The sequence below is a fragment of the Octopus sinensis genome, linkage group LG13 (genome assembly GCF_006345805.1).
Source record: "Octopus sinensis linkage group LG13, ASM634580v1, whole genome shotgun sequence".
NCBI lineage: Eukaryota > Metazoa > Mollusca > Cephalopoda > Octopoda > Octopodidae > Octopus > Octopus sinensis.
Window position 1 is genome coordinate 56277631 of NC_043009.1, and position 26971 is coordinate 56304601.

The 26971-nt window shown below is 36.6% G+C and overlaps 1 protein-coding gene and 1 long non-coding RNA gene across 3 annotated transcripts; one reads left to right on the forward strand and one right to left on the reverse strand.

The window, feature by feature from the left end:
• Window positions 1–72: 72 nt before the first annotated feature.
• LOC115218520 (Bardet-Biedl syndrome 7 protein homolog) lies at window positions 73–24710 on the forward strand. Of its 2 annotated transcripts, none has more exons than XM_029788387.2 (19): window positions 73–195; window positions 3814–3873; window positions 4487–4549; window positions 4791–4966; window positions 5307–5493; window positions 5919–5991; window positions 6182–6248; window positions 7557–7606; window positions 8375–8505; window positions 10684–10768; window positions 12158–12257; window positions 15250–15442; window positions 17019–17093; window positions 17592–17794; window positions 18660–18824; window positions 19511–19620; window positions 21084–21187; window positions 23271–23394; window positions 24465–24710. In XM_029788387.2, exons 1-19 carry the CDS (start codon window positions 160–162, stop codon window positions 24605–24607), a joined length of 2145 nt encoding a protein of 714 aa, XP_029644247.1. In that variant the 5' UTR covers window positions 73–159; the 3' UTR covers window positions 24608–24710. The 2 variants fall into 2 exon arrangements, with proteins under 2 accessions (XP_029644247.1, XP_029644246.1); XM_029788386.2 differs by lacking the exon at window positions 12158–12257 and adding an exon at window positions 12938–13037.
• On the reverse strand, window positions 8870–14104 carry LOC118765824. Its single transcript, XR_005001708.1, has 3 exons — window positions 14094–14104; window positions 13907–13913; window positions 8870–8947 (listed from the first exon to the last, which is right to left on the reverse strand). It is a non-coding gene; the product is annotated as an uncharacterized LOC118765824 (long non-coding RNA).
• Window positions 24711–26971: the final 2261 nt, after the last annotated feature.

A 26971-nucleotide genomic window follows, 5' to 3' on the forward strand; every position in this document is an offset into this window, starting at 1 on the left:
TATTATTTTATCGTTTATATTTAATTTTTCTTTGTCGAATTTCGTCTTTATTTATACCATAGAAACAAAGCACCTGATTAACTGCGGTATACATTGCAAATAAACAAGTGCTTGACAACGAAAAAGTTATAGTATAAAGAAAATTTTCTAACTTCAAATATGGATTTGAAACTTACTCGTATTGATTATACCCAGGTAAAATTTGACTTAATTGTTAAAATATGTACATTGGATTCTTTACGGTATTTTATTTTCAGTTTGTTATATTATATTCAAAGTAAGTTGAACTAATATATTCAAATAAAGGGACATAATCGTCGTCTGGTATCCAAGCTCTTAATTACACGTTTACCTGCGTGATAGTCTTGTGTCAAAATTAATTGGTACCTGGTTAAATAATAATGATAACAGTATTACTAATGCATAATAACATCTACATGCCACTTAGTTATTTATGAGCAAAGACTCAGTCAACTTGTGTGTTCTATTAGAAACGTCTTGATTTTTTTGTCATTTGTACAAGGCCATACATTTTGTTTGTTGGTTATTGTATATCACATAATAAAGACGGAGACTCCGTAGAAACTAATGATGTTTAGCTTCAGAAAAACAATAATATTGTTATGTCAAACAGTGGGATGTGTTTTCTCCTTATAGCATATACTACTGTTTGAAAAGTTCATAGACGATTACATCTAAGAGTCTATAAGAGCCTGAGTAGGGATTTAGTCGATACGTCGATCCTTAGATATATGGTTATATCAAGATGTTAGTCTTGTCTTGAATCACATTTAAATGGGCATGAAGGATTTGATAAGTATGTTTAGGAAGTTCATTCCTGCGTTATGGTAGACAATTTCTTAGACATAACATGGGACCTGTTGACAGATAAATCTTTACAAGAAGCCAAATGGAAAGTTCATGTATTTAAATAACAATTCTAACTCATCTACCTCTGTACTTCATGTCGTAATATATTTGCAATAAAAGAATTCCAAATATATCTTCAAATTATGTGATAGTTGTAAAGGAGCATCACTGTCATTCACTGCCAATATTCTGCAAGAACTAAGGCGGCGAGCTGGCAGAATCGTTAGCACGCCGGGCGAAATGCTTTGCGGTATTTCGTCCGCCGCTGCGTTCTGAGTTCAAATTCCGCCGAGGTCGACTTTGCCTTTCATCCTTTCGGGGTCGATAAATTAAGTACCAGTTACGCACTGGGGTCGTTGTAATCGACTTAATTCGTTTGTCCCCTCTATGTTTAGCCCCTTATGGGTAATAAGAAAACAAATATTCTGCAAGAACATGTCTGACTATGAGAAATATTACCTTGCTCACAAGGGTTGGTGGCAGGAAGGACATCCATCTACAGAAAACCTACCTTGTATATACTCCATCTGACCCTTGCATGCAGAAAAGTGGATGTTAAATGATGTTGATCATAAAGAGATGTTTGAGAAAACTGCCAATTATTACAATAAGATATTAAAATATCAGAAAAATCAAACATGGAAATTATTTGTTTTTATTTCATAACATAATCCGTGAACACTAGCATCATTGGTCACAGGTTTCAAATGAGCTGCATAATCCTGTATTACCTGATTGATTATGCAATTCATGTCCTACTTTGCCTGATGTTTTCATCATCTCAGCAATAATCCTTGGTGATCCAGATGATTTTCTTGCCTTGATATCCTTAATTGTGCTTTCAGCTGTATGACTGTCACCTTCAATAGCTGGTGTCTCTGTTGAGATAGACCCTCTCTCTCTCTCTCTCTCTCTCTCTCTCTCTCTCTCTCTCTCTCTCTCTCTCTCTCTCTCTCTCTCTCTCTCTCTCTCTTTTATCACATTCTCTACATTCATGAATCATCAACCTCTTGCAGCAAAATTTTCATCTCTCCTTTTCATTAATGTCAGTGATGGTCAGTGTTCTTGAGTTTCATACACCCCACCACCACCACCATTATTAATAACCTGTTGATTCATCCTGATACACTACTTTGTAATCCACAACACCTTATACCTCTGATCCTCTCATCACGTATGCCTACCTCTAGCCTCTCTCCTAACAACCTACTACTGTTCCTTGCTCTCCCTCTTTCTTCCAGTCTTTTCCAGACCTGTCTCTTAGCTTTTATGGCTCTATTTACTTCACTATTCCATCACTATGCCACCTTCATATTTCTTTATTACCCACAAGGGTAAACATAGAAGGGACAAACAAGGACAGACAGAGGGATTAAGTCAATTACATCAACCCCAGTGCGTAACTGGTATTTAATTTATCAAACCTGAAAGGAGGAAAGGCAAAGTTGACCTCGGTGGAATTTGAACTCAGAACATAACAGCAGACAAAATACCTATTTCTTTACTACCCACAAGGGGCTAAACACAGAGAGGACAAACAGATTAAGTCTACTATATCGATTCCGGTGCGCAACTGGTACTTAGTTTATCATCCCTGAAAGGATGAAAGGCAAAGTCGACCTCAGCGGAATTTGAACTCAGAACGCAACAGCAGACAAAATACCGCTGAGCATTTCGCCCAGCTCACCACCTTTTCACTATGTCACCTTCCATCAGGGAGAAATTTTGCTTCTTACACATATTTGGTCTTACTTGCAGCAGGTTGTCTTATAGAGAATTCCAGTTGTCCTCTGTGTTGTAAGTCCTTCTCACCATATTCATCTACTGGTACTTCTTTAAGCTTATATCTGTCCAAGGGAAAGTGATATCCCATGCTAGAAAGTGAACCAAATATACACATGCACATTTCAGGTTGTATCAAAAGTAATTCATCCAGCTAATAAACAAATACTCCAATACAACTACTAACCCTCTGGTATATTATAGTCTCCTTTACTCTTTTCCATTTTTACTACTTTTATGTCTGCTTCTCTGAACTTAAGTATGACAAAAATGTTTGGTAGGTTGACGGAACAAAAGTCTGCGCTCAAATACAAAGATTTTTATTAATCATTAAGAAAAAAATGTTCCTGCTTCAACTATATCTAGACCTGTTTGACTCATTTGTCTCTTGTCTTTCTACCACCTCATCATGTGTTTCACTTGTTGATTCCATTCTAAATATTAATCTACATCCTTCTTTGTTAGGCATATAACACCACTGAAAACTCTTACCTATTTGTGTTTCCCTTCAGTAAATCATCTGTAAGACTCAAACTAAATGTTAACAGTGTCAATCTCATCAAAATATGTCCTCTGTCTTGGAAGTCATAAAAGACTTCTGTGCACAACATCAACCTGCTCAACATGATTTACTGTCCCAGCATCCTCATATTTTTCACTTTATTTTTTTTTTATACCATCTGTTTTTTTATTTTGTAATGAAACAATTAGGCATGGCTTTTTGGATGCTGACTATTTGGTATGGCTGAATGGACATTTCACCTGTTTTAATGATGGTATGTTTTGGCACTGGAGGCAAACACACACATTATGTGCGCATAGAAATATACACATACAGGTAAAGTGAGAGAAAGAAAGAGAGAGACATTATACATACATAAAAACATAACTAGATGCTCACTCATTTAAACAAAGAGAGGAAGAGAGAGAGAGAGAGAGAGAAGTAGAACAAGAGAAACATTAAAATGCCTGATGTCAAATAAGTCTGTGTCAAATCAGTGAAACCAAATAAGCAGTGCCGAAACAGCTGTGCCAAAACATCTCATGCCATCTATTTTTTGCTTTTTTAAAAAATTTTCATTTATTTTGTAATGATGATGTATTTCTTCTTTCTGTTTTTACATGTTTGTCTTTTGTTATCTTTAAACAATTATATTTTAGGTTGGGACCACTTCTCCAAACACCATGAGATTATTACCATTAACTGGAAAGACACAAAAGGTAAAACAAATTTACCTGATGATTTTTAACTCTTTTGATACCAACCTGCCTGAAACCGCCTCTGGCTCTGTAGTACAAATGTCTTGTTTTCAAAAGTTCTGAATTAAAATTTCCCACCAAACCTTAGTCACAGTTTATGTTCCTAACACTAACTTAATGATAATGAAGTTATTTTACTAAATTCTTTGTTATGTTTAAAATTAATTGAAAGAAACACAGCATCTCAACAGAAATATGGTAACAAAAGGATTAATCCCATTACTAACCCTAAATGTACCTCTTTTTTTTAAAATCTTTATATATTTCTTCCTACAAAATCAAACAGCTACAATCTGGTTTAACAAATATGCTTTTTGTCAGAAAGTAAATTGCAGTCAGGTACAGCTAACCATCACTCCTGAGTGGTTATGGCTTGGGAAGAAGTACCGTACTTTTCCTTCTTGTTTTAGATACTTGTGCAGTTACAAGTAGACAAGGACACCTTAACCTCTTTAACAATGTTTGATATATGTATAGAAGAGATACACAGAAATAATGTCAATTTTCTGAAGATTGTTTAATATTTCTAATTCACACACATATATATACATAAAATATATTTTTTTTATTTCAGATTGCAATTGCTGATAATAATGGAGTTGTTCAATGTTTTGGAGTGAAGAAACAAGAAATAATTGTATGTACATTGCTTGGTATTGCACAACAGGAATTGTTGGGGGAGCTGCATATGTACATGTGTGCACATGTGCATGTATGTGTGTGTGTTTGCTGTTAGAATCAACTTTATATCCTTTCTTACTGAGATGTTAAAAAAAAACATCACATTAATTCTAAAGTCTACTTTCATTTTCATTAATAATATTTTCTTGTCCTAAAAGCTGTATCAAAATAAATTTGTCTCTCTTTCTCTCTTTAAGCCTGTATTCAAGACATTGCCTTCCCAGAAAATATCAAGACTTAAACTTGGAGGTGCTCATGAAACCTCAAAAAGCAATATTTTTGTAGCATGTGGCTCTGAAGTGTGGGGTTTTTCCAAAAAAGGAAAGCAGTTTCTGTTATTCAACACCAATTTGTCAGAGAATATTGAGTCAATGTATGTATTTATTTGGATTAAATTATTGTTATTGTAATGTTTATATAGATGTTTGTACACTCTATGTATAGTGTAGTTTTTATGTGCTTCAACATATTAAAGTATCCCTAGTTATATAGCTGTCCTTTTTTGTCTGGTGTGGGACTGGGTCTAGTTTATTGCTTTTATTATCTCTTATTTTTATGTTAAGGTTTATAAGGGTCTTATATTTCATTGGATCTGGATCAAGGATTTAGTTAGTTATTGGCATCATCAGAAATTTAGTGGTTTACAGGATTAGAGATAGCTTGTAAATACAATGTGGTGGATTTGTAATATAAGTGTAATTCTTTTCTAATAGGTATGTTGATGGAGCTGATCTTTTTGTATGTGGAAGCTACATATTCACCCACTACCAGGAATGTAATGATATAAATAACATATTGTGTGGTGACCGTATAAATGATGTTATTTGTTTACCAAAAACGAAGCAAGAAATGATCACTCCAGTTTTGGCATCTAGAGACCGACTTCTACTTGTTGTTCAGGTTTGATATATACAGATAAACATACATATCTATCTCTATATATGTACATATATACTTATATAATATCTATATATATATATATATATATATATAATTAATTAATAAGGGTAGAATTTGATGTTAATCAATTAAAACCAGTGGCTTAGCATGCTTAAAAAATCTGAAGATTAAAAATTGTGATACATACAAAATTTCATGGTAATGGCAATTTGATGTCTATGTTTAGCATATAGGGTGTCCACTTTAGTGGTCATTCTTCTAAATTTTGTATATATATATAGTTAATAGAATGTCATAGAAACATTTAAACAATCAAATTTGTGTAATTTATACCTGTTATATTTCCTGTACCTCCTCTTCTTCAAAATGAATTATATATTTATTATTATATAAATACTAGAATATTATTTTTTTTATTAATGAAGGATTCCAATATAAAGTACCACATTGAAGTAATTGGATCTCCAACTGTCTTAGAACTCTTTGAAAACGATGGTGGTAAGTTGTAGTGAGACTAATATTTGCATTTCATTCAATTTCTTTTTCTTCTTTACTGGGGGTTTTTTGTTGTTGTTGTTTCTTTTTATCAAAAATCAGTCTATCCATATTTTTACTTTCATATTTTCTGTTTCACAATGCTAAACGAATTGGATGGGACCACTGTCACACATCTTTTATATATTTTCAGGTTCTGAGGGAAATGAAATCATATATGGCACCAGTGATGGCTATATAGGTCATGCCCAACTCCAGAGGTATTCTCAACTTCTTAAAATAGAAATTCTGCTTTTATTTTTGGTTATTCATTAAAATATTGGTTTAATCAGATTTCACCTGCTACTAATTAGTTCACTAATATTAATTACTCTTATGTAGAAAGAGTTGAGTCAATGAAAAAAATTTTCATAATACAGTGATTCCTTAACTGTCATGGGTGTTACATTCCACCCCACCCCACCCCTGCATGATAGGTGAAAATCTGCGAAGTAGAAAAAGTACTGTACTGTGTATTTTTTTTTTTAATTTTTATAATTTGGATTTATTTATTTTGTTATAAATACAAAACAACACCACGGAGGAATTGACAAAAGCTTAAATAATAAACCACGATAGGTGAACCGCGATATGGTGAGTGATTACTGTAACAGTTCTGTTAATTAAGAAGTTTTTTAAAAATTTAATTTGATATGTATATGCATTAATTATGTTCAGTTTGATTCTGGAGACTTTAACTGAAGAACATTTTCTGAAATCCCTGACAACACACATACACACACACATATACATAATATATATGTATGTGTGTATGTGCATGCCTGTGTGTGTGTGCGCATGTGCAGTGGCCCGTCCTGGCGGGGTGCCAAGAGCACCATACGAGTGTGATCATTGACAGAGCAGCTAACCGACTTCTGTGCCAGTGACACTTAAAAGGCACCATTCGAGCGTGATCGTTACCAGCGTCGCCTTACTGGCACTCGACCCCATGCTAGTAGGGTATTAAGAGCACCATCCAAGCGTGATCGTTGCCAGAGCGGCTATCAGGCCTCCGTGCTGGTGACACATAAAAGACACCATTCAAGCATGATCATTACCAGCATCGCCTTACTGGCACCTGTGCCGGTGGCATGTGTAAAAGATTCAAGCGAGGTCGTTGCCAGTACCGCCTGACTGGCCCCATGCCGGTGGCATGTATAAGCACCCACTACACTCTTGGAGTGGTTGGCGTTAGGAAGGGCATCCAGCTGTAGAAACTCTGCCAGATCAAGATTGAAGCCTGGTGCAGCCATCTGGTTCGCCAGCCCTCAGTCATTCGTCCAACCAATGCTAGCATGGTAAGCAGATGTTAAACAACGATGACGACGATTGCTTGCTTGCTTGCTTGCTTGCTTGCTTGCTTGCTTGCTTGCTTGCTTGCTTGCTTGCTTGCTTGAAAGCTTTGGCTTAAGCATATTTCTGCCTTTCTGACTAACTGAAATTTGATTTCATATTTGTCTCTTCACCTCAAAAATTATTCTTTTAATTTTAAATTCATACTGACTTTATTTTTATTCTCCTTATTCCAGAAATGACTACAGTCATCAATGGGAAATACCAAATTTAAAAAAAAGTGGGGGTAAGTTATTTTGTAAATGAAATTTATCCTACAGGAAGCTTATGTCTTTCTTCAGAGCTAGAAAGCACTTCAGATATGTACAGCTGATAATGTTTATTTGAAGCACAGCTGAAACTTCCATTATCTAGTTGTCTGTCTGTCAGTCTATCTGTCTCTAACTATCTATCTGTTTGTCTGTTTTACTCAGACAACCCCATCTCTTCTCATTTTTTGCACTCTGTCTTTTGGGGTTTTTTCCTATTTTCATCTTGAATATCCTTTTGTCAAGAGCAAATTGGCTGATCGACAAACAGAAATCAATAAGTATGAAACTGAAATAAGCACTGATGGGGTGAGGGTGTCAATATGATCAACTAACAACTATCAGATATGATTGTGCCTATAGCCACACCTATGTTTAAATATACAATGTGCATGTAGGCACAATGCACATATAGCTACACCTGTGCCTTTTGATGAACTTAAAAAAGCCAGTAGGGAGTCTCTTGAGAAACTGTTTCATGATTTATTGACTGCTCCTCAGATAAAAAAAAAACATACCCAGTTTCCGTCCCCAGTTCATAGCATAGCCTCTATACTATCAGCACTCCATGCCATAGTGTACAGCTGCTATATTAATCATTGTTACAGGTAAGGATGTCTAATATTTAAATTTATTTTGATATTCTGATTCATATTGTATTATGCATTAAATAAACTGGAAATTTATACATTTTCATTTGATTTTTCTTTTCAATTATTTATTTTCTTTTTTTTTTTTTGCCTTAGGTATCTCCTGCTTAAATATGTTTGATATAACAAGTGATGGTGTTCCAGATGTTCTTGTTGGGCGTGATGATGGACTTATTGATGTTTATGCTTTTGATGAATTTAGAGAACCTGTTCAAAAATACTCTCATGTAATTATTTTGTCTTTCTCTTCTGCAAAATATGTTGAACTACATATTCAAAATGTGTAAAAAAATGTTCATAATACAAAAATAAAATTAAAAAATTAATAATTAATGAAGCTGTGTGGGTAGGTAGTTCACCTTGTAACCATGTTGTTTTGGGGTTCAGCAAGTGTCTTCTACTTTTGGCCTGGGTTGGCTGACTAGGTTCTAGGTAAATTCCACCATGGAAAATTCCACCAGAAAAATTTCATCATAGGTTAAATTCCTTCTGCTAATAATCACCGTGGTCAGTTTCTCTAGACCCTGGGTCAATATCTATGTTATTTAATCTGTCTATCTCTCAAGTCTTAAGAAGAAAGAGTGAGAGAGAGAGAGAGAGTCTGAAGGTGAGACAGAAAATAATCTTTATAATCTACTTGAATTGAGATGGGATCACTTTAATGTATTCCTATCAAGCAAGAAACTATGAAAAAGACGCATCACAAAATTTCAAAAATAATATAATTTGGGATAAAGAAAGAAAAGATTACATTTTAGCACACATTTTATTATAACATTAGGATAAAAAATAACAGTGAGTACATTACTGTGAAGAAGAGTTAGGATAAGAAAGTTTAATTTATTTTTTAAAAAATTTCTTAAGACAAATTGTGTGCAATACTTCTTAAAAATTGCAGAGGGTCTTCATTTTGATATTCCTGAACTAGCTTCTTCAGTCGTGCATCAATAATTTGATAGGTCTTTTTTTTTTATTGTTGAGTCTTCATGTCAAACGTGTGCAATTTTTGTCTGGCTTCATCCTACCTCAGATTTAAGGGCAGTGCATAGTTTCCACAAATTTGGATGTGTGGATGTTAGTGATGAGCGCAAAGCATTGTGGAACCTTTCTAAATAATGATTTGATAATGATGGTGATGGTGGTGATGATGATGGCAGCAGTGGCGACGACGACGACGATTTCACCTATGGTGAAATTTACCATTGTGGAATATACCGTGGTGGAATTTACCTTTGGTGAAATATATAATTGTGCAGGGAACACTTGGAAAGGGAAGATGTGGGGTTAAGTGGTTGAAAGGATTTTCAGATGTTGGGCCTCACAGGGGATGACAGGAGACTGAAATTCCTGGCAGTTTGCTGTGCTTGAGAAGACATCAAACTATGTAAAGAGCATGGTTGTCCTTGCATACAAGCGTGTCTCCTGCATCTCTCTTCTTCGACTGAGTGTTCCTAATCTGGTGGGCTCATGGGTGCTGGTGCCATGTGAAAGGCACCTGTACCAGTGCCACATAAAAGCACCCATGCTGGTGCTGTGTAAAAGCACCCAGTATGGTCTGTGAATTGGTTGGTGTTTGGAAGGGCATCCAGCTGTAGAAATCATGCCAAACAGAGATGGACACCAGGCAACTCTTCAGCTGGCCAGCTCCTTTCAAACCGTCCAACCCATGCCAGCATAGAAAACAGACATTAAATGATGATGGTGATGATTATGATAATGTGTGTGTGTGAAGGTGCATGTCCTGGTGGTTAGAGTATTGCACCCATGATCACTAGAACATGGGTTCCATTCCCAGACTGGAATTGTGTTCTTGAGTAAAATACTTCATTTCACATTCCAGTCCACTCAGCTGTAAATGGGTAACTCTGCAATGGAATGGCCTTCCTCTCAGGGGGAATGTTGGCCTGCTTGCCTAGCCAGTGGGATAGTATCATTTGAAAGCTAAAACAACATCCAATAGTCTGGTTGATACCATACCATTATATATATATATATATATACAGTCCATACTGTAAAGTGGTTATAATTTGGAAGGCCATCCAGCTGTAAAAACCATGCCAAAAAACTGACCTCACCTGCACTGGTGCCACTTAAAACACACTCAGCCCACTCTGCAGAGTGGTTGGTATTACAAAGGGCATCTAACCTTAAAAAAACTATGCCAAAACAGGCAGAAGTATGGTACAGGCTTCTGCCTGACAACTCCTGTCAAACCATACAACCCATGCCAGCATAAAAAAAGGGTGTTGAACGATGATGATGATGATATATATATATACACACACACACACATACGTATGTGTGGTGTGTGTCTGTTCTCTTTTGCTCTTTTTTTATGCATTGCAATACACCAGAACACTGCATACAATAAGCTTATTATTATTATTATTATTATTATTACACAGGCATGTACTGAAAGTATTACATCAATACAAGGAGGTGTTGTTAGTGCAGCTAACTATCCTGAAATTGTGTGTTCTACATATCCAGGTATGTATGGCCATACTAATTCTGAAATCTAATATGGAACATTTTTTCTTTCTTTCCTTTTGTGTTGTTTCTAGGAGCTGATGCACTTTGTAATTTAAGAAAGCTGTTGTTGTTGTTATTATTATTATTATTATTATTATTATAATTATTGAGCTGGGTAAACAATAATGATGGTTTGAGAGATGTAGGTTTCCTTTTGGCAGAGAAATGAATAAATAAAGTAACTGAGTTACTATATGATAGGATAATTAAGCTAGACTTGGAAAATACTACGGTTACATTTATCTCTGCATGTGTTCCTCAATTGGGAGTAGCTGATGAACAAAAGGACCAATTTTATGAGTAGCCCAGCATAGAGACAGAATACCTGTAGGCTAGAAGCTGAGGAAGCATGTCCATTAGCAACTGAATGCCAATTAGTTGAGTGACTCTGCTTTGGATGTGATCCAGGCTATTAGTATGTATAGTAGTGTCACTGTCCCAGATGTGGGTGCATTGCTGCAGTGTTAGCTTTATTTGAGCCTTGTAGAGTATCAGTAGCTGTTGGAGCATGGAATATCTTTTAGTCCCGAAGAGAAGAGCCAGTCTTTGGAATGCAGTCAAAGCTGTAGTAAGAATGTGCTTTCACCAGGAGTGATCTTTGGCAATAATAGTGAGGCACAGCATTTGGTGTAACTGTGAGGTTTAGTCAAGAAAATGATAAATTTTGAAATATTTCAATGTCATGTCAATCAGTATTGACTGATAGAAATAAACTAGGAATATATATAGGCGCAGGAGTGGCTGTGTGGTAAGTAGCTTGTTTACCAACCACATGGTTCCGGGTTCAGTCCCACTGCATGGCATCTTGGGCAAGTGTCTTCTACTATAGCCTTGGGCCGACCAAAGCCTTGTGAGTGGATTTGGTAGACGGAAACTGAAAGAAGCTCGTCGTATATATGTATGTGTGCGTGTATGTTTGTGTGTCTGTGTTTGTCCCATCCAACATCGCTTGACAACCGATGCTGGTGTGTTTATGTCCCCGTCACTTAGCGGTTCAGCAAAAGAGACCGATAGAATAAGTACTGGGCTTACAAAGAATAAGTCCTGGGGTCAAGTTGCTCGATTAAAGGTGGTGCTCCAGCATGGCCGCAGTCAAATGACTGAAACAAGTAAAAGAGTATAGATTTTTTAAAATTCGTTTTGTAATTATTTCTATTGATTAAACATATATAACAAGTTAATGTTATTTACAGCTCTATTCTAGAAGACAATAAGATGGATACTTAATTACAGTCTGTTACAGAAATACATTTTTAATTCTTTAAATTTTAGCTTGTGGAATATTATCGTTTCTTTTAATTATTGTTTTTTTTAAATTCAAATTTTTATTTAAAATTTCTTTTATAGGAATTGTTTCAGGTCTTACAACTAAGAAACAAATCTACCATGTAGGTCCTGATGGCTTTGCCCTGACTAATCGGGGAAAGGCTCAGATAAAGGCCTTAAGGTAACTTCTCAGATTTTGAGAGGAATCATATTTACACTCCATTACTAAATACTGACTAACCAATATTAAATTGCATGAGGATTATGGTAATGAGGCTGAGCATGACAGTCAAAAGTACATGCATAGTACACATAAACACAAAAGACAGAAAAGTGCTTAGTAAATGAGCCGTAAGGAGGAAAGCATGCATAGGTACATCAGGAGTGATTTGCGGAAGCATGGTGTTTAAGGATATGTATCACGGAAAAACATTAAACCACATTTTTTTTTTTAATGTCATTCACATTAAATTTTGGTCAAGGTATACCCTTATACATTTTACAAGTAAAAGCAACAAGAAATGGCTGATAATTTCTTTCTGTAAGCAATTCCTTGGAAGAGTGGTTGAAATATAAATTTCTAGAATGTGTAAGCTCTACTTTGACTCTTTGAAAATTTTATAGAAATTTAATATTTCTCAATTTTTAACCTTTAACCTTGACAATAATCTCTCCACACTAAATGAGCTAATCAATGTCTGAGATAGAAACATATTTAATTCACATAACTAATATATATTCTACTTACAGCATGTCTTTTTTTTAAATTTTTTCCTTTTAGGTTCTGAAGTTGTTCTTGTAACTTCAATTGTTTGCTTTTCTCTTTCTATTTTGTCTTTTGCATGCATCAATTGCTTCTAGGCTGGGTGATGGGACTGACTACTGATCCTTCAACCAGTCATGGAGAATTGGCCTCAGATTCTTTTGACCAATTTGCTAAAACCAAAATACTTGGGCTCAAGTAGGTTCATCACTGTAGTAATTATGTTCTTATAATTTTTACACACTAGTTTCATTTGATATAAATGTTTAAAGCACCATTTTGAATTAATAATTTATAGATCTGTGCAAGCATCAACAGTCTTTACCAAACCCCCAACACAATCTTTTGCCTCTTACTAACTTCCTAATTTGCAACAAATACCTCTCTGCTTTTACCCCAGCTTTCTAAGCTTCTTTCCACAATCTAAATAAATGCAGACTCCAGTTGTGGAAAGGAGTCCTCGTACTGTATCTTCTCTCGACATTTCTCCTCAAATCATCACCCTCTCCTATTCTCTCTTTCAGTCATGGAGATTCTTTCCCTTTACAAGTTACAAGGTGACCTCACTAGTGTTGGTGCCACACAAAAAAATATTCAGTCCAGTCTGTGAAGTGGTTGGTGAATTGAACAGAGACAATGCAATGTTGAGAGGACTCTTTAGTCTTGCTGAGCAAAAAGGCAACTTCTCTAGTTTTGGTGCCATGAAAAAGTACCCAGTATACTTTGTGAAGTCCATACCAAAACTGAGACAATATAGCAAGACAAGGTTCTCCAACTTAACAGATCCTGTCAAAGTGACCAACCCATGCCAACTTGGAAAGCAGTTAAGAATTAATAATGATGATGATGGTGAGAATGAAGGTGGCAGGAGTAGCAGTAATAATGATGACAATGGCTATTTTTATTGGATTGACAGAATCGTTAGAGCATCCGAAAAAATACTTTGTGGTATTTGTTCTTGCTCCTTATGTTCTAGTTCAAATCCTGCTGAGGTCAGCTTTGCCTGTTATCCTCTCGGGGCCGATTAAATAAGATATCAGTCAAATACTGAGGTTGATAATATCAACTAATTCTCTCTTTGCAAAATTTCTGACCTTGTACCTAAATCAGAAACAATTATTGTTGTTGCTCTTTATGAACCACTCGTAATAATTTAGGTCTTTGTAATTTTAACAAAGTCCAGGTGAAATATTTCTTTCAGAAGCTAACCTTGCTTCTCAAACATTAATTTTTTTTTTTTGACTAATCACCAACTTGTGTTATTACAGATCGGTTCATGTTGAGTGTAACATAGTTATCCCGGATCTGTGATGAATGAGTTAGAGATAAACAAGGATCATCATCATCATCATCTAATGTCCACTTTCCATGCTGGCATGGGTTGGACGGTTTGACTGAGGACTGGCAAGCCAGAAGGCTGCACCGGGCTCCAATCTGATCTAGCAAGGTTTCTACAGCTGGATACCCTTCCGAACACCAACCACTTTGAAAGTGTAGTAGGTGCTTTTTATGTGCCATCGGCATGAGGACAGTCAGACAATACTGGCATCGATCACACTCAAATGGTGCTTTTTACATGCCACCAGCACTGGAGCCAGTCAAGTGGCACTGGCAATGACCACACTCAAATGGTCCTTTTTACGTGCCACTGACACATTGTAATTAGAGGATAGATGTATTTTAAAGTTACATTTCAACTATTTATATTTATACAATGGAGCTAATCTAAAGATATGTATGTGTGAATTATTATTTTGTATTTCAATGAATTATGAATAATAAATAAAATTATATGAAAATTTTCTGTAATTATTATAAATATTTTCTTAACCTTAATCCTCTTTGTTATCGTATTTCTTTTGAAATATGCTACATTTAGTTCATTTAAATTTGAAAGAAAATAATGAAGACTTTAGTAAAATAACTTGGTTGTTATTAAGCTGGTGTTTGAAACATGAAATTTTTATGGAAGGTTTTAATTTCAATTACTTCAGAACAGGAAATTTGTACCATAGAACTTGGGGCAGTCTTGAGTGGGTTACTATTGAAAGAGTTAAATACAGTTTGTGAATTTTTTTAAAATATATTCTATGAAATTCCTCCAGTCTGTAATTATTTCCATTTTTAATGAAATGTTTCACTTCATAAAATGTTTAATTAATTAATATGTCACAGGTTGTGTCATGCTGATGATTTCTAAAAAGAATGAAATAGTATCAGGGGGATGGGTTGATAGATTAAGTAGAAGTTGCATACTGGGGTCAATCTAATCAACTGACCCCCCTCCCCCAAAATTTCAGGCCTTATGCCTAGAGTAAAAAAGAATGTATGTTTGTAAAATAATAATATTACACTTATTGCATATGTTTAAGCTTAAAGGCACTGTTTAACCCTGTGGTTGTTTTGACAGGCAAGAGCTAGAAGAAATACAGAAAACTGTCAGCAAACAACGAGAAAAATACCAGCACAATGTTAATACAAAAGTGTATATGGCATCACTCCGTTCCTTTCATGTGAATACTAGTTTTGTACTAAATAAAGATGATGCCAGTTACCAGTTGAGTATAGAACTGCAAATACCCATTGAAAATATCCTTATACAGGTACATCATTTTTAAAGAATTTTATTTAGTATTGGTTTCCATTGTATTACTCTATTTTGAATCACCATCTTCAAAAAATTACAAATATAATTACATGGGGCAGTATATATTGAAACTAGATGCTGTGTGGTCAAGAAGTTTGCTTCCAAACCATGTGGAATCAGGTTCAGCCCTACTGCATAGTACCTTGGGCAAGTGTCTTCTACTATAGCCCCAGACTGATCATAGCTCTGTCAGTGGATTTGGTAGTCAGAAACTGAAAGAAGCCTAAGGTGACGAGCTGGCAGAAACGTTAGCACACTGAGTGAAATGCTTAGTGGTGTTTCATCTGCTGCTATGTTTTGAGTTCAAATTCCACTAAGGTCAACTTTGCCTTTCTTTCTTTCAGGGTCGATTAAATAAGTACCAGCTATGCACTGGGGTCGATGTAATCGACTTAATCCGTTTGTCTGTCCTTGTTTTCCCCCTCTGTGTGTAGCCCCTTGTGGGCAGTAAAGAAATAAGAAACTGAAAGAAGCCTGTTATCTGTGTGTGTTTTTGCCTTGACATCATACTGTAGTTATGAGTTTCATTGTTATAACATGCAGTGTCTTTTGTTTCCAGTCATCTGTGAAAACTTTCAGCCATAGGGAAATGTTACACTCCTAGGAAACAGATAAAGACTGACAACAGGAAGTGCATCCAGCCATAGAAAATCTGCCTCAATGAATTCTGTTGACAAAGAGAAAAGAAAAAAACAAAAGAAAAAATTAAGGATGAAATTAGCCAAAGGAAAACCACTTAACACACACAGATTCAGATTTTCTGTAAAAATTCCAATGAAAGGCACCAACTTCTTCCTTACAAAGAAATTCTCCAACATAGTTGACATTGCTCATAATTATATTACATGAGTTGTCAGCCCAAAAGACATCTAAAATGTCAACCCAAGGCTAGGAGTAGAAAAACCCTCCTTGTCACTTTGCAGCTATCCATTCCCTTATTCCAACATATCTCTTATGATTTCTTCTTTGTACATTCTAATCTATTAATGGTTTCCTATAAAAGCTAAAGCCATTTTGTTTGTATAACAGAGCTAGGTGTTTCAAACTTGGCATCTACTTTTCCACTAATTGAGTAAAATATGTTCTCAAGTTATAGAAGAGTATGAGTGTACAAGAAGACTCTGAGAATAGTATAAGTGTTTGCTGAGAGTGTTCCAGTCATCTATTGATGATTTTATTATGGTCACCTTCTAATTAATTAACCTCTCAACTGTGAAATTAAATTTCATGGTTATTCTGGTAATGATGTTAAATATCTACCAAAAAATAGAATTGATATTTTCTGCAAGTCTTGTAGTCTCAATGAATTTGACATATTTCAACAAAATATAGTATCAAACATAAATTCCTCAACAGAAGTTAGATTTGTATATAAAACTGCTTTCTGCTGTTAAGGATAATTAAATTTTGAGTGAACATATCTGGCTCCTGCAGTAAAAGGGTTAAAGATTTAATGTAGAGGAAGTTTGAGTTGTTTTTGATATGACATAATGAAAAATTCATATTTTTATTTATTTGTATTATTTTTTCAGAGTGATGTTCCTGTGTATATGATTGATGTTGATAAAAATTTATCTGTTGCTAGCTTTAGTGCCTGTAACCCTCAGGTAAAGCTATAAACATTTTAATTGTTATCTGAATAAAAAATGAAACATTTTTCCCCCATGATCTAAATTTCTTTATCAATTTTTAATTATTTAATTCCAACAATATTACTTATATATTTTTCCATAACAAAAGAAATCAAAATTGAGTGCTCATTTTTTTTTTTTTTTTTATTAAATGCTTTTCATATTGTGACAGTGTATTAAATAATTAGTTACCACCAGTTAAAATGCTTAGCAGCATTTCTCTACATACTCAGTTCAAATACTGCCAAGGTGAACTTTGTCTTTCATCCTTGTGTCATTAAAATAACACCCCAATAGAGCACTGGGGTTTGATGTCATCAACTAACCCCTCACCCCCTATTAAAATTGCTGGTTTTTTGCCAAAATTGAAATCATTATTTCATGTAACTACAACTTATTTTTATCTTAAATTACATGCTTCAGTGTGTTCATTACATTTCTAATGATTTATTTTGCTATTTCTTTTCACAACAGGATGGTAACTGTCTGTTGGCTACGTACCGATGCCAGTCAAATACAACTCGTATTGACTTAAAAGTCCGTACCATCGAAGGTCAACATGGAACGTTACAGGCGTACATCACACCTCGTACCCAGCCCAAAACCTGTCAGATAAAACAGTTTCAAATTAAACCTTTATCATTACACACCAGAACACATTCTTTTGATTCAGCAAGGTATTTCCATTTCCTTTTATGTACTTACAACAACGCATGCATATTTAAGTATTATGTTTTTGCTCATACACACACACACACACACACACTCATAAATATATATCTAATAAGTGCAAGCATTGCCTTTATGACTAAGAAGTTTCTTTCTGAGCCATGTGTTGGGGATTCAGTCTCACTGTATGAATGTTATCAACCCTATACCTTGTGAGTGTAATTAGTAGACAGAAATTAAAGAAGTCTGTCTTGCATATACATATGTATGTATGTATGCATGCATGTCTGCATGTATGGACAGGTGGATGGTCAGACAGACAGATGGATGGAAGTTCAATATCACTGCACCACACCTTGGGCAAGTATCTTCTACTACAGCTCTAAGCCAACCAAAGCCTTGTGGGTAGATTTGATAGATGTACGCATGCACACACACCCAAACACATACACATATATACAATGTGCTTCTTTCAGTTTCCATACACACACACATATAGGTACATGTAGACAGATGCATGTAGATATACATACATATATATATATATATGCTTGTGTGTATGAATGTGTGTGTGTGTATGTATGTATGTATTTATGCGTGTATATCTACATGTGTCAATCTTTGTTTTTGTGTTTTTCCTCCACCACTGCTTGCAATCACTGTTGCTTTGTTAACATCCCCGTAACCTAGTGGTTTGGCAAAAGAGCCCAATAGGATAAGTACTGGGGATCAATTACTTCAGCTAAACCCATCAAGGTGGTGCCCCAGCATGGCCACAGTGATTGAAACAAGTAAAAGATAAACAGATTAATTGTTTATACATTTATAATTTGGCAATTTTGTAAAACAGGTTTTGTTTTGTCTCATTTAAAGGCCATTTAATTCTTTGAAATTGAAAGGTCAGTTTAGCTTTATGGAAGCCCATTCTTGGGGGAGTTCTTGCCTACCAGAATTTCCTGAAAAGCCTCCAATGGAAGAGACTGCTGTTCACTATTTCATCTCTGCTTTTCAACAAACAATGCTGGAATGTTCTTACAGGTCAGAACAATTGATATATTTATTTGCATTATTAAGATTATTTTTCAACTAAATTTTTGTTTTTCAGAAAAATAAGGTTAATCCATAAGGTTCAGCCATGATTCAGTGTGCCATGAAAAGAATTTGAGTTTTACCATTTTGATATCCAACGACTGTACTCAGAGACTGCAATGCATCCCGTTACTTGTATGCTTCGAGAGAATCAGCTCAGTCTGTTTCATCATGTTGCTTGGTTTTCTTAGATCACGCTTACTGTGTTCTCTTCCTTGAGGATGTCACTCAGGTGATGGTTTGTGTTAGTTGACCTCATGCCACATGGTCGTGGTGGTTGAGGAAGTGTAAAGATGGAGTCTGACTGCAACACTGCTCAGAGGGTTGCCTGGGACAACCCAAGCAAATACTAACTAGTGGTAAATGCAGTGACGTGCTGAAACAGTGCCTACCCCTGTACCTGATCTGACATTTTGGTATATCAGATTGAGTAAGCAACATTTTGAACCGTGAAGAATTTGTACTGGATTTTTGTAGAGTTATAGCCCCAGGATGCATACTGACTTCCACAACTGAAATGTAAACACCAAATTGGGAAAATGAATCACTAAATAGAAAATTTAAATTACCAAATTAACTAACAATGAAAAGTATGTATTCATTTATTTATTTATTTGTTTATTTATTCATTGCAGTAAAGGAGAAATATTATTTCGTTCTGAAAATATCTCAACTATTTCTATCTTGAAAGATTTCATTACAACAGAAGCAACTAAAAAGAAAATTCATCTCACCATTACATGTGGTAAGTTTGTATGATTGTTTTTTTGTTTTACATTTTTTCCATAGTGGCATAGGTTAGATGAATACATCAAGACATTATTTTGTCATTAGATGAATATATCAAGACATTATTTTGTAACCATATGCCCCATCTGTTGTTAACTCTTGCCTGTTTTTAAAGAAAGGTAGTTTACTTTCCAGTTACCTTCAAAACTTCAGAGTTTGTAGACAACTTTGTTGGCAGAGAAATGCCAATAGGCATAGGAGTTGCTGTGTGGTAAGTAGCTTGCTTACCAACTACATGGTTCCGGGTTCAGTCCCACTGCATGGCACCTTGGGCAAGTGTCTTCTACTATAGCCTCGGGCCGACCAAAGCCTTGTGAGTGGATTTGGTAGATGGAAACTGAAAGAAGCCCGTTGTATATATGTGTATATATATATATGTGTATGTATGTGTGTTTGTGTATGTTTGTGTGTCTGTGTTTGTCCCCCCAACATCGCTTGACAACCAATGCTGGTGTGTTTACGCCCCCGTAACTTAGCAGTTCAGCAAAACAGACCGATAGAATAAGTACTAGGCTTACAAAATATAAGTCCTGGGGTCAACTAACGGCGGTGCTCCAGCATGGCCACAGTCAAATGATTGAAACAAGTAAAAGAGTAAAAGAGATGTTACTGTCCATAGTTCAGTGATTTTTTTTTAAATGCAAAACACAGAAGATAAGCATTTATGCAGTTACACACACACTGCTTCAACAAACTCCATCTGAGCCATACAAGCATGGAAAATCATCAGCAGCATCATCATCGTTTCAACATCCACTTTTCTGTATTTGCATGCATTGGAAAGAATTTGTCGAGGCACACTTTCTGTGGCTGGAAGTCCTTCCTGTCACCAACCCTTACCTGTTTCCAAGTAAGGTAATATTTCCTCATGCCTAGACAATGTTTTTCATGGAAGATTGGAGACAAAGGACACCATTTGTATGACAGTGATGCTCGTTTTCAATTGTCACGTGATATCAAGATAAGGACACACACACACACACACACACACACACACAGAGTGGCTTCTTTCATTTTTCATTTACCAAATTCACTTACAAGGCTTTGTTTGGCCTGGAGCTACAGTAGAAGGTACTTGCACAAGGAGCCACACAGTGAGACTGAACTCAAGACCATGTTATTTGGAAGCAAATTTCCAAACAACACAGCTATGCTGTTGAGCCAATGCTACTGATGATGATGATCAAAACGGTGGTGGTGTAGGCAGTGGCGGTAGTGGTAGTGATGACAATGACAATTAAAGCTAATTTAGTGGAGCAATTTTTATTATTTGCTTAACAATTTGGTTCATTTATATTTTGTTAATTGAATATCTGAATTACAAGTAACAGTTGAAAAGTTGAGATAAAATCAGCAGACATGATAATGTACAAATTGATCAAGTACAGTATACATATTTCATGAAAAATTCTCTTTCAGATGTTGATAATAACTTAGTACCTTACGTACTGAATATCATGCACCCAAAAATGGAAGAGCAATTGAGATTAGCCAGAAATGTAAAGATATTGGAAGCCTTAGAGGTAAACAAATTATATTTTAATAACAATGGTTTCAAATTTTGGCACAAGGCCAGCAATTTTACATCAGTGGGTAAGTTATTACATCAACCCCAGTGCTCAACTGGTACTTATTTTATCAACCCTGAAAGGATGAAAGGCAAAGTTGATATTGGCAGAATTTGAACTCAGAACATAAAGGCAGACAAAATGTCACTAAGTATTTGTCAACTTTGATATTCATCCTTCCAGAGGTCAGTAAATAAAGTACCAATCTAAGACAGTGAATTGTTGGAGTGGTAAAATGGTTAGAGTTTCAAAAGGATACCTTGTGATATTTGTTTCATCTCTTTGTGTTCTGAGTTCAAATTCCACCATAGCCAACATTGGTGTTAGACTTAATTTTTAATTTTGTTATGTTTAACACCACCACATGGTCCTTGGGTGCCTTGGCAGAGTTTTTTTTGTTGCCAGCATTCAGGCCATTTCTCTGTTTTAGGGATACCTTTTCCACCTTTCTTCTCCTTCCTATCAGTTTCGTATGCTCGTTACAAAAAAGGTCACGTGTACTAACCCAGCAACAAAAGCAAAAATACAAATAATCATGTTTATCTGCAGAATAATGTAGAATGATTAGAATAGAATCTAATGTATTAATAATGTGTTTGTATTTGGTTTACAAGATTCTTGATATGAACTCATGTGTTGAAACAAATCTTGTTGCATCTTGGGAGGGTCTTTATGCCAATAATATAAAACACATGCACTGGTTTAATATCACTCTTTATTGTTAGTCAGTTGGTTAAATATCTAAGTAACTAACTAAATGATCAATCAGCATCATCACCATCGTTAAATCTCCACTTTTCCATATTTGTATGGGTCAAATGGAAATCATTGAGGTAGATTTTCTATGGCTGAATATTTATACTGTTTCCATTAACTTCAACAGTATAAATATTTATTCTTTCATTTGCAATATAAACATTTCCTTCCTCCGGGCGAATCGGCAGTAGTCTAGTGGAGTGAGTCAATCCTGACCATACAAGCATAGCGGGGAAGCACCACGAGGTAGCAGCTTGAGAGAGCTGCTGGAGACACGTCTGTATCATTCAGCTGCTAACGTCAAAAGAGAGAGATAAAGGAGAACTTTGCTGCTGCTAGTTTTCTGCACATGTACAAGAGGGAAGTTCCGGCAGGCCTTCCAGAAGATTCCAACCCTGTCATGCATGCTGGAGATTTCCAAGATGGCGTCACTACAATCCCTTCCAACCCTCTCTTATTTCCAAGCATCATAATATTTTCAAATGGCCAGGCATGTTTTTCATGGAAGACTGGAAGCAATTGACATCCTTTGTTTGACCCAGATGCTTATTTACAACCATGATGTCAAGACAAGGGCACACATACACACATTGGGCAGTAATAAGTGACTGAGACCTTTGGCAATATACTGCTTGAGAAGACCAGTCAAGCCAAGTGAGAGCATAGTCGTGCCCAATGCCAGTGTTTCATAACTGACACCCATGGCGGTAGCACATAAAAAGTATCTGCTACACTCTTGGAGTGGTTAGCATTAAGAAGGGCATCCAGCTATAAAACCCATGCCAGATTAGATTGGAACTTGGTGCAGCTCCCCAGCTTACTATTTTTCAGTCAAACCATCCAACCCATGCCAGCATGGAAAACGGGTATTAAATGATGAATATGATATATATATATATATATATATATATATATATATATATATACAGTAGGCTTCTTTCAGTTTCTGTCTACCAAATCTATTTGCTGGAATTTGGAGTGCCCAGGGCTGTAGTTGAAGACACTTGCCTAAGATGCCATGCAGTGAGACTGAACCTCAGATTACATTGTTGGGAAGCAAGCTTCTTAACCATAGCACCACACTTGCACCTATACTGCTTCCTTTATATAGCAGTGACTGTGTTGTTGAAAGAGTCTAGAGTGACATGTCTCCATTGCAGAATGTAGTGTGCTGGGAATTCACAGTAAAATGTATTTTCAGGCCTATACAACCAGGAAAAGCAAATCTCCTAATGATTTGATAAATGTCTTTCTTTTTTTTCTACTTTCTTTTTCTTACCAGGAATTACAAGTACATGAAAAAGATCTCAGTTTCCTATCAGAAGAATATCAAAAGATTCTAGAACATGCAGAGAGTATCAGAAATGAGTTTTCCCAAAGTTCATTCCACTTAGAAAGACTTCATAATATCCTTTTTCTTAGCAACCATCTTATTGATTTCTTTTATTGGTGGTGGTGGTGGCTGGGGGGCAATTGTATCAAATTATCTCTCCCTCTCTTTCACAACCACCACTATTGTTATTGCTGTCATCAGAACTGAAGTTGACTAAATCACTAGAAAGATGAATTCCCAATCAAGATTTGATGGTTTGTATTCAATAATAGTCAATGTACTATGTCCATGGTCAACATACATAGCTTTAAATTCTCAACCAGGATCTATTTAACCCCCAGGGGTCCATGAAAGGAAAATAGTAAATTAGGGATCTACAGTAATATTTTAAGGGTCCATGAAAATATGTTACTTTGGATATATTTATTGCCAGAAACATCTAGGCTTCTTTCTCTAACATTTTACACTGTTCAACCTACACAAGTTAACCCTTTAGCACTTAGCTATCATCATCATCGTTTAATGTCTGTTTTCCATGCTAGCATGGATTGGATGGTTCGACCGGGGTCTGGGAAGCCAGGAGGCTGCAGCAGGCTCCAGTTTGATCTGGCAGTGTTTCTACAGCTGGATGCCCTTCCTAATGCCAACCACTTTATGAGTGTAGTGGGTGCTTTTTACATGCCACCGGCACAGGGGCCAGAGGAGGTTGGCAATCCAGTCGAAATATTCTACCCGTTTTATGTTCAAACCAGCCAGATCAGGCCTCTTACAAGTAACCTACAATGTCAATCTAAAAATAAACAATCACATTATATTCATCTTGAAACTACAGGACATGATCAATTTAAAACAATGTGAATAAAGAAGCATTGCATTTGGCAGAGAAATCTTAATGCTAAAGGGTTAATGTATAAAAAACAAAATAGGAATTTTGAAAGAAGTATCTGTAAAATTAGTCTTTAACTACAAGTGAGAATAGGGACCTACCAGAATAAAATAAGTAATCAAAGGGGTTCATGGGAATTAGGTGATGCTGCAAAATAGATTCTTTGCATCATAAAGACCACACACACAAAACTCATCAATTTAATCATTTTTAATATGTATGTATTTATATTATTGAATTCCTTAACTCTTTCTCACATGTTATTACAGATTTATTTATTGACAGCAACAGATTTAAAGGACATGATGTCAAAAACAAATTACCTATTCTTAAAGACATTCTTATAAACTATGACCTGTGCAAACTGGTTAGGTTTTTTGATACTGCCACTGAGTCATGAAAAGCCAACAAAAAATTGTTCTATCAAATATATTTGAAATGTTATCTTGGTATAAGATTTTACTGTAAATTAGAATATAAAAATAATATTATTAAATGAAAGTTACACAATGATTTTGTTATGTTGTGTTTATGTCTCCAATAATGTTCACAGTTCCAACCAGCTTTTAACTTATTACTTATATATATATGTATAGTTATACATGTATCATCATCATCATTTAGCGTCCGCTTTCCATGCTAGCATGGGTTGGATGGTTCAACTGGGGTCTGGGAAGCCAGAAGGCTGCACCAGGCCCCTTATCTGTATATATATATATATATATATCATCATCATCATCATCATCATCGTTTAGCGTCCGTTTTCCATGCTAGCATGGGTTGGACGGTTCTACTGGGGTCTGTGAAGCCAGAAGGCTTCATCAGGCCCAGTCAAATCTGGCAGTGTTTCTACGGCTGGATGCCCTTCCTAACGCCAACCACTCCGTGAGTGTAGTGGGTGCTTTTTACGTGCCACCCGCACTGGTGCCAGACAGAGCTGGCAAACGGCCACGAACGGATGGTGCTTTTTATGTGCCACCGGCACGAGGGCCAGGCGAGGCTGGCAACGGACACGAAACGGGGCGGTGCTGGCAACGGTCGCGAAACGGAAAGTTCTCTTACATGCCACCGGCACTGGTAACACATCTGCAATTTCCATTGATCGATTTCCATTGATCGATTTCGATTCTGATCGTCACTTGCCTCAACGGGTCTTCACAAGCAGAGTTTTGACATGCCACCGGCACTGGTAGCACATCCGCAATTTCCATTGATCGATTTCGATTCTGATCCTCACTTGCCTCATCACGTCTTCACAAGTAGAGTTTTGTGTCCCAAGAAGGGAAGGTATGCATACGTAGGCTGGCTCCATCCCATGTAGAAGGCCACGGGTTATGGACTCACTTGTCCTGCCAGGTCTTCTCGCGCACAGCACACTTCCAGAGGTCTCGGCCTCTAGTCATTTCCTCAGTGAGACCTAAAGTTCGAAGGTCGTGCTTCACCACCTCGTCCCAGGTTTTCCTGGGTCTGCCTCTTCCACAGGTTCCCTCAACCGCTAGGGTGTGGCACTTTTTCACACAACTATCTTCATCCATTCTCGCCACATGACCATACCAGCGCAAACGTCTCTCTTGCACACCACAACTGATGCTTCTTAGGTCCAGCTTTTCTCTCAAGGTACTTACACTCTGCCGAGTGTGAGTACCGGCATTACACATCCATCGGAGCATACTGGCTTCATTTCTAGCGAGCTTACGCATATCCTCAGCAGTCACGGCCCATGTTTCACTGCCATGTAGCATGGCTGTTCGTACACACGCATCATACAGTCTGCCTTTCACTCTGTGCGAGAGGCCTTTTGTCACCAGCAGAGGTAAGAGCTCTCTGAACTTTGCCCAAGCTATTCTTACTCTAGCAGTTACACTTTCAGCACACCCGCCCCCGCTGCTGACTTGGTCACCTAGGTAACGGAAACTATCAACTATTTCTAGTTTTTCTCCCTGGAAAGTGACGGAAGTTGGTCTCAGAGCATTTTCAGTGTTTATTGTTCCTGAGCATCTGCCACATACAAAAACCATCTTCCTAGTTAGCCTTCCTTTGACATTGCTGCATCTCTTATGTGTCCATAGCTTACACTTGGTGCATCTTATAGAGTTTCTACCTACACCTTTTCTACAGATCGAGCAGGGCCATCTACCTGAAGGTGTTTGTGATTTGTCTACCTTCCTACTGATTACGACTTTGGTTTTAGCTAGATTGACTCTGAGGCCCTTCGATTCTAATCCTTGTTTCCACACCTGAAACTTCTCCTCCAGTTCTGATAGCGACTCAGCAATTAGAGCAAGGTCATCAGCATAGAGGAGCTCCCAAGGGCATCCTGTCTTGAATTCCTCCGTTATTGCCTGGAGGACTATGATAAATAGGAGGGGGCTGAGTACTGAGCCTTGGTGGACTCCTACCTCTACCCGGAATTCTTCACTGTACACATTTCCAACCCTCACCCTACTAGCGGCGTCCCTGTACATGGCCCGCACAGCTCTCACTAACCATTCATCTATCCCTAGTTTCCTCATTGCCCACCAGATAAGGGATCGGGGGACCCTGTCGAAGGCTTTCTCCATGTCAACAAAAGCCAGGTACAGGGGCTTATCTTTGGCTAGGTATTTCTCCTGCAGCTGCCTTACCAGGAATATAGCATCAGTAGTACTTTTCCCTGGCACAAACCCAAACTGCATCTCATCTAAACTAACTCTCTCTCTAATTAGTTGGGCTATGACCCTCTCCGTAACCTTCATCACCTGGTCCAACAGCTTGATACCTCTGT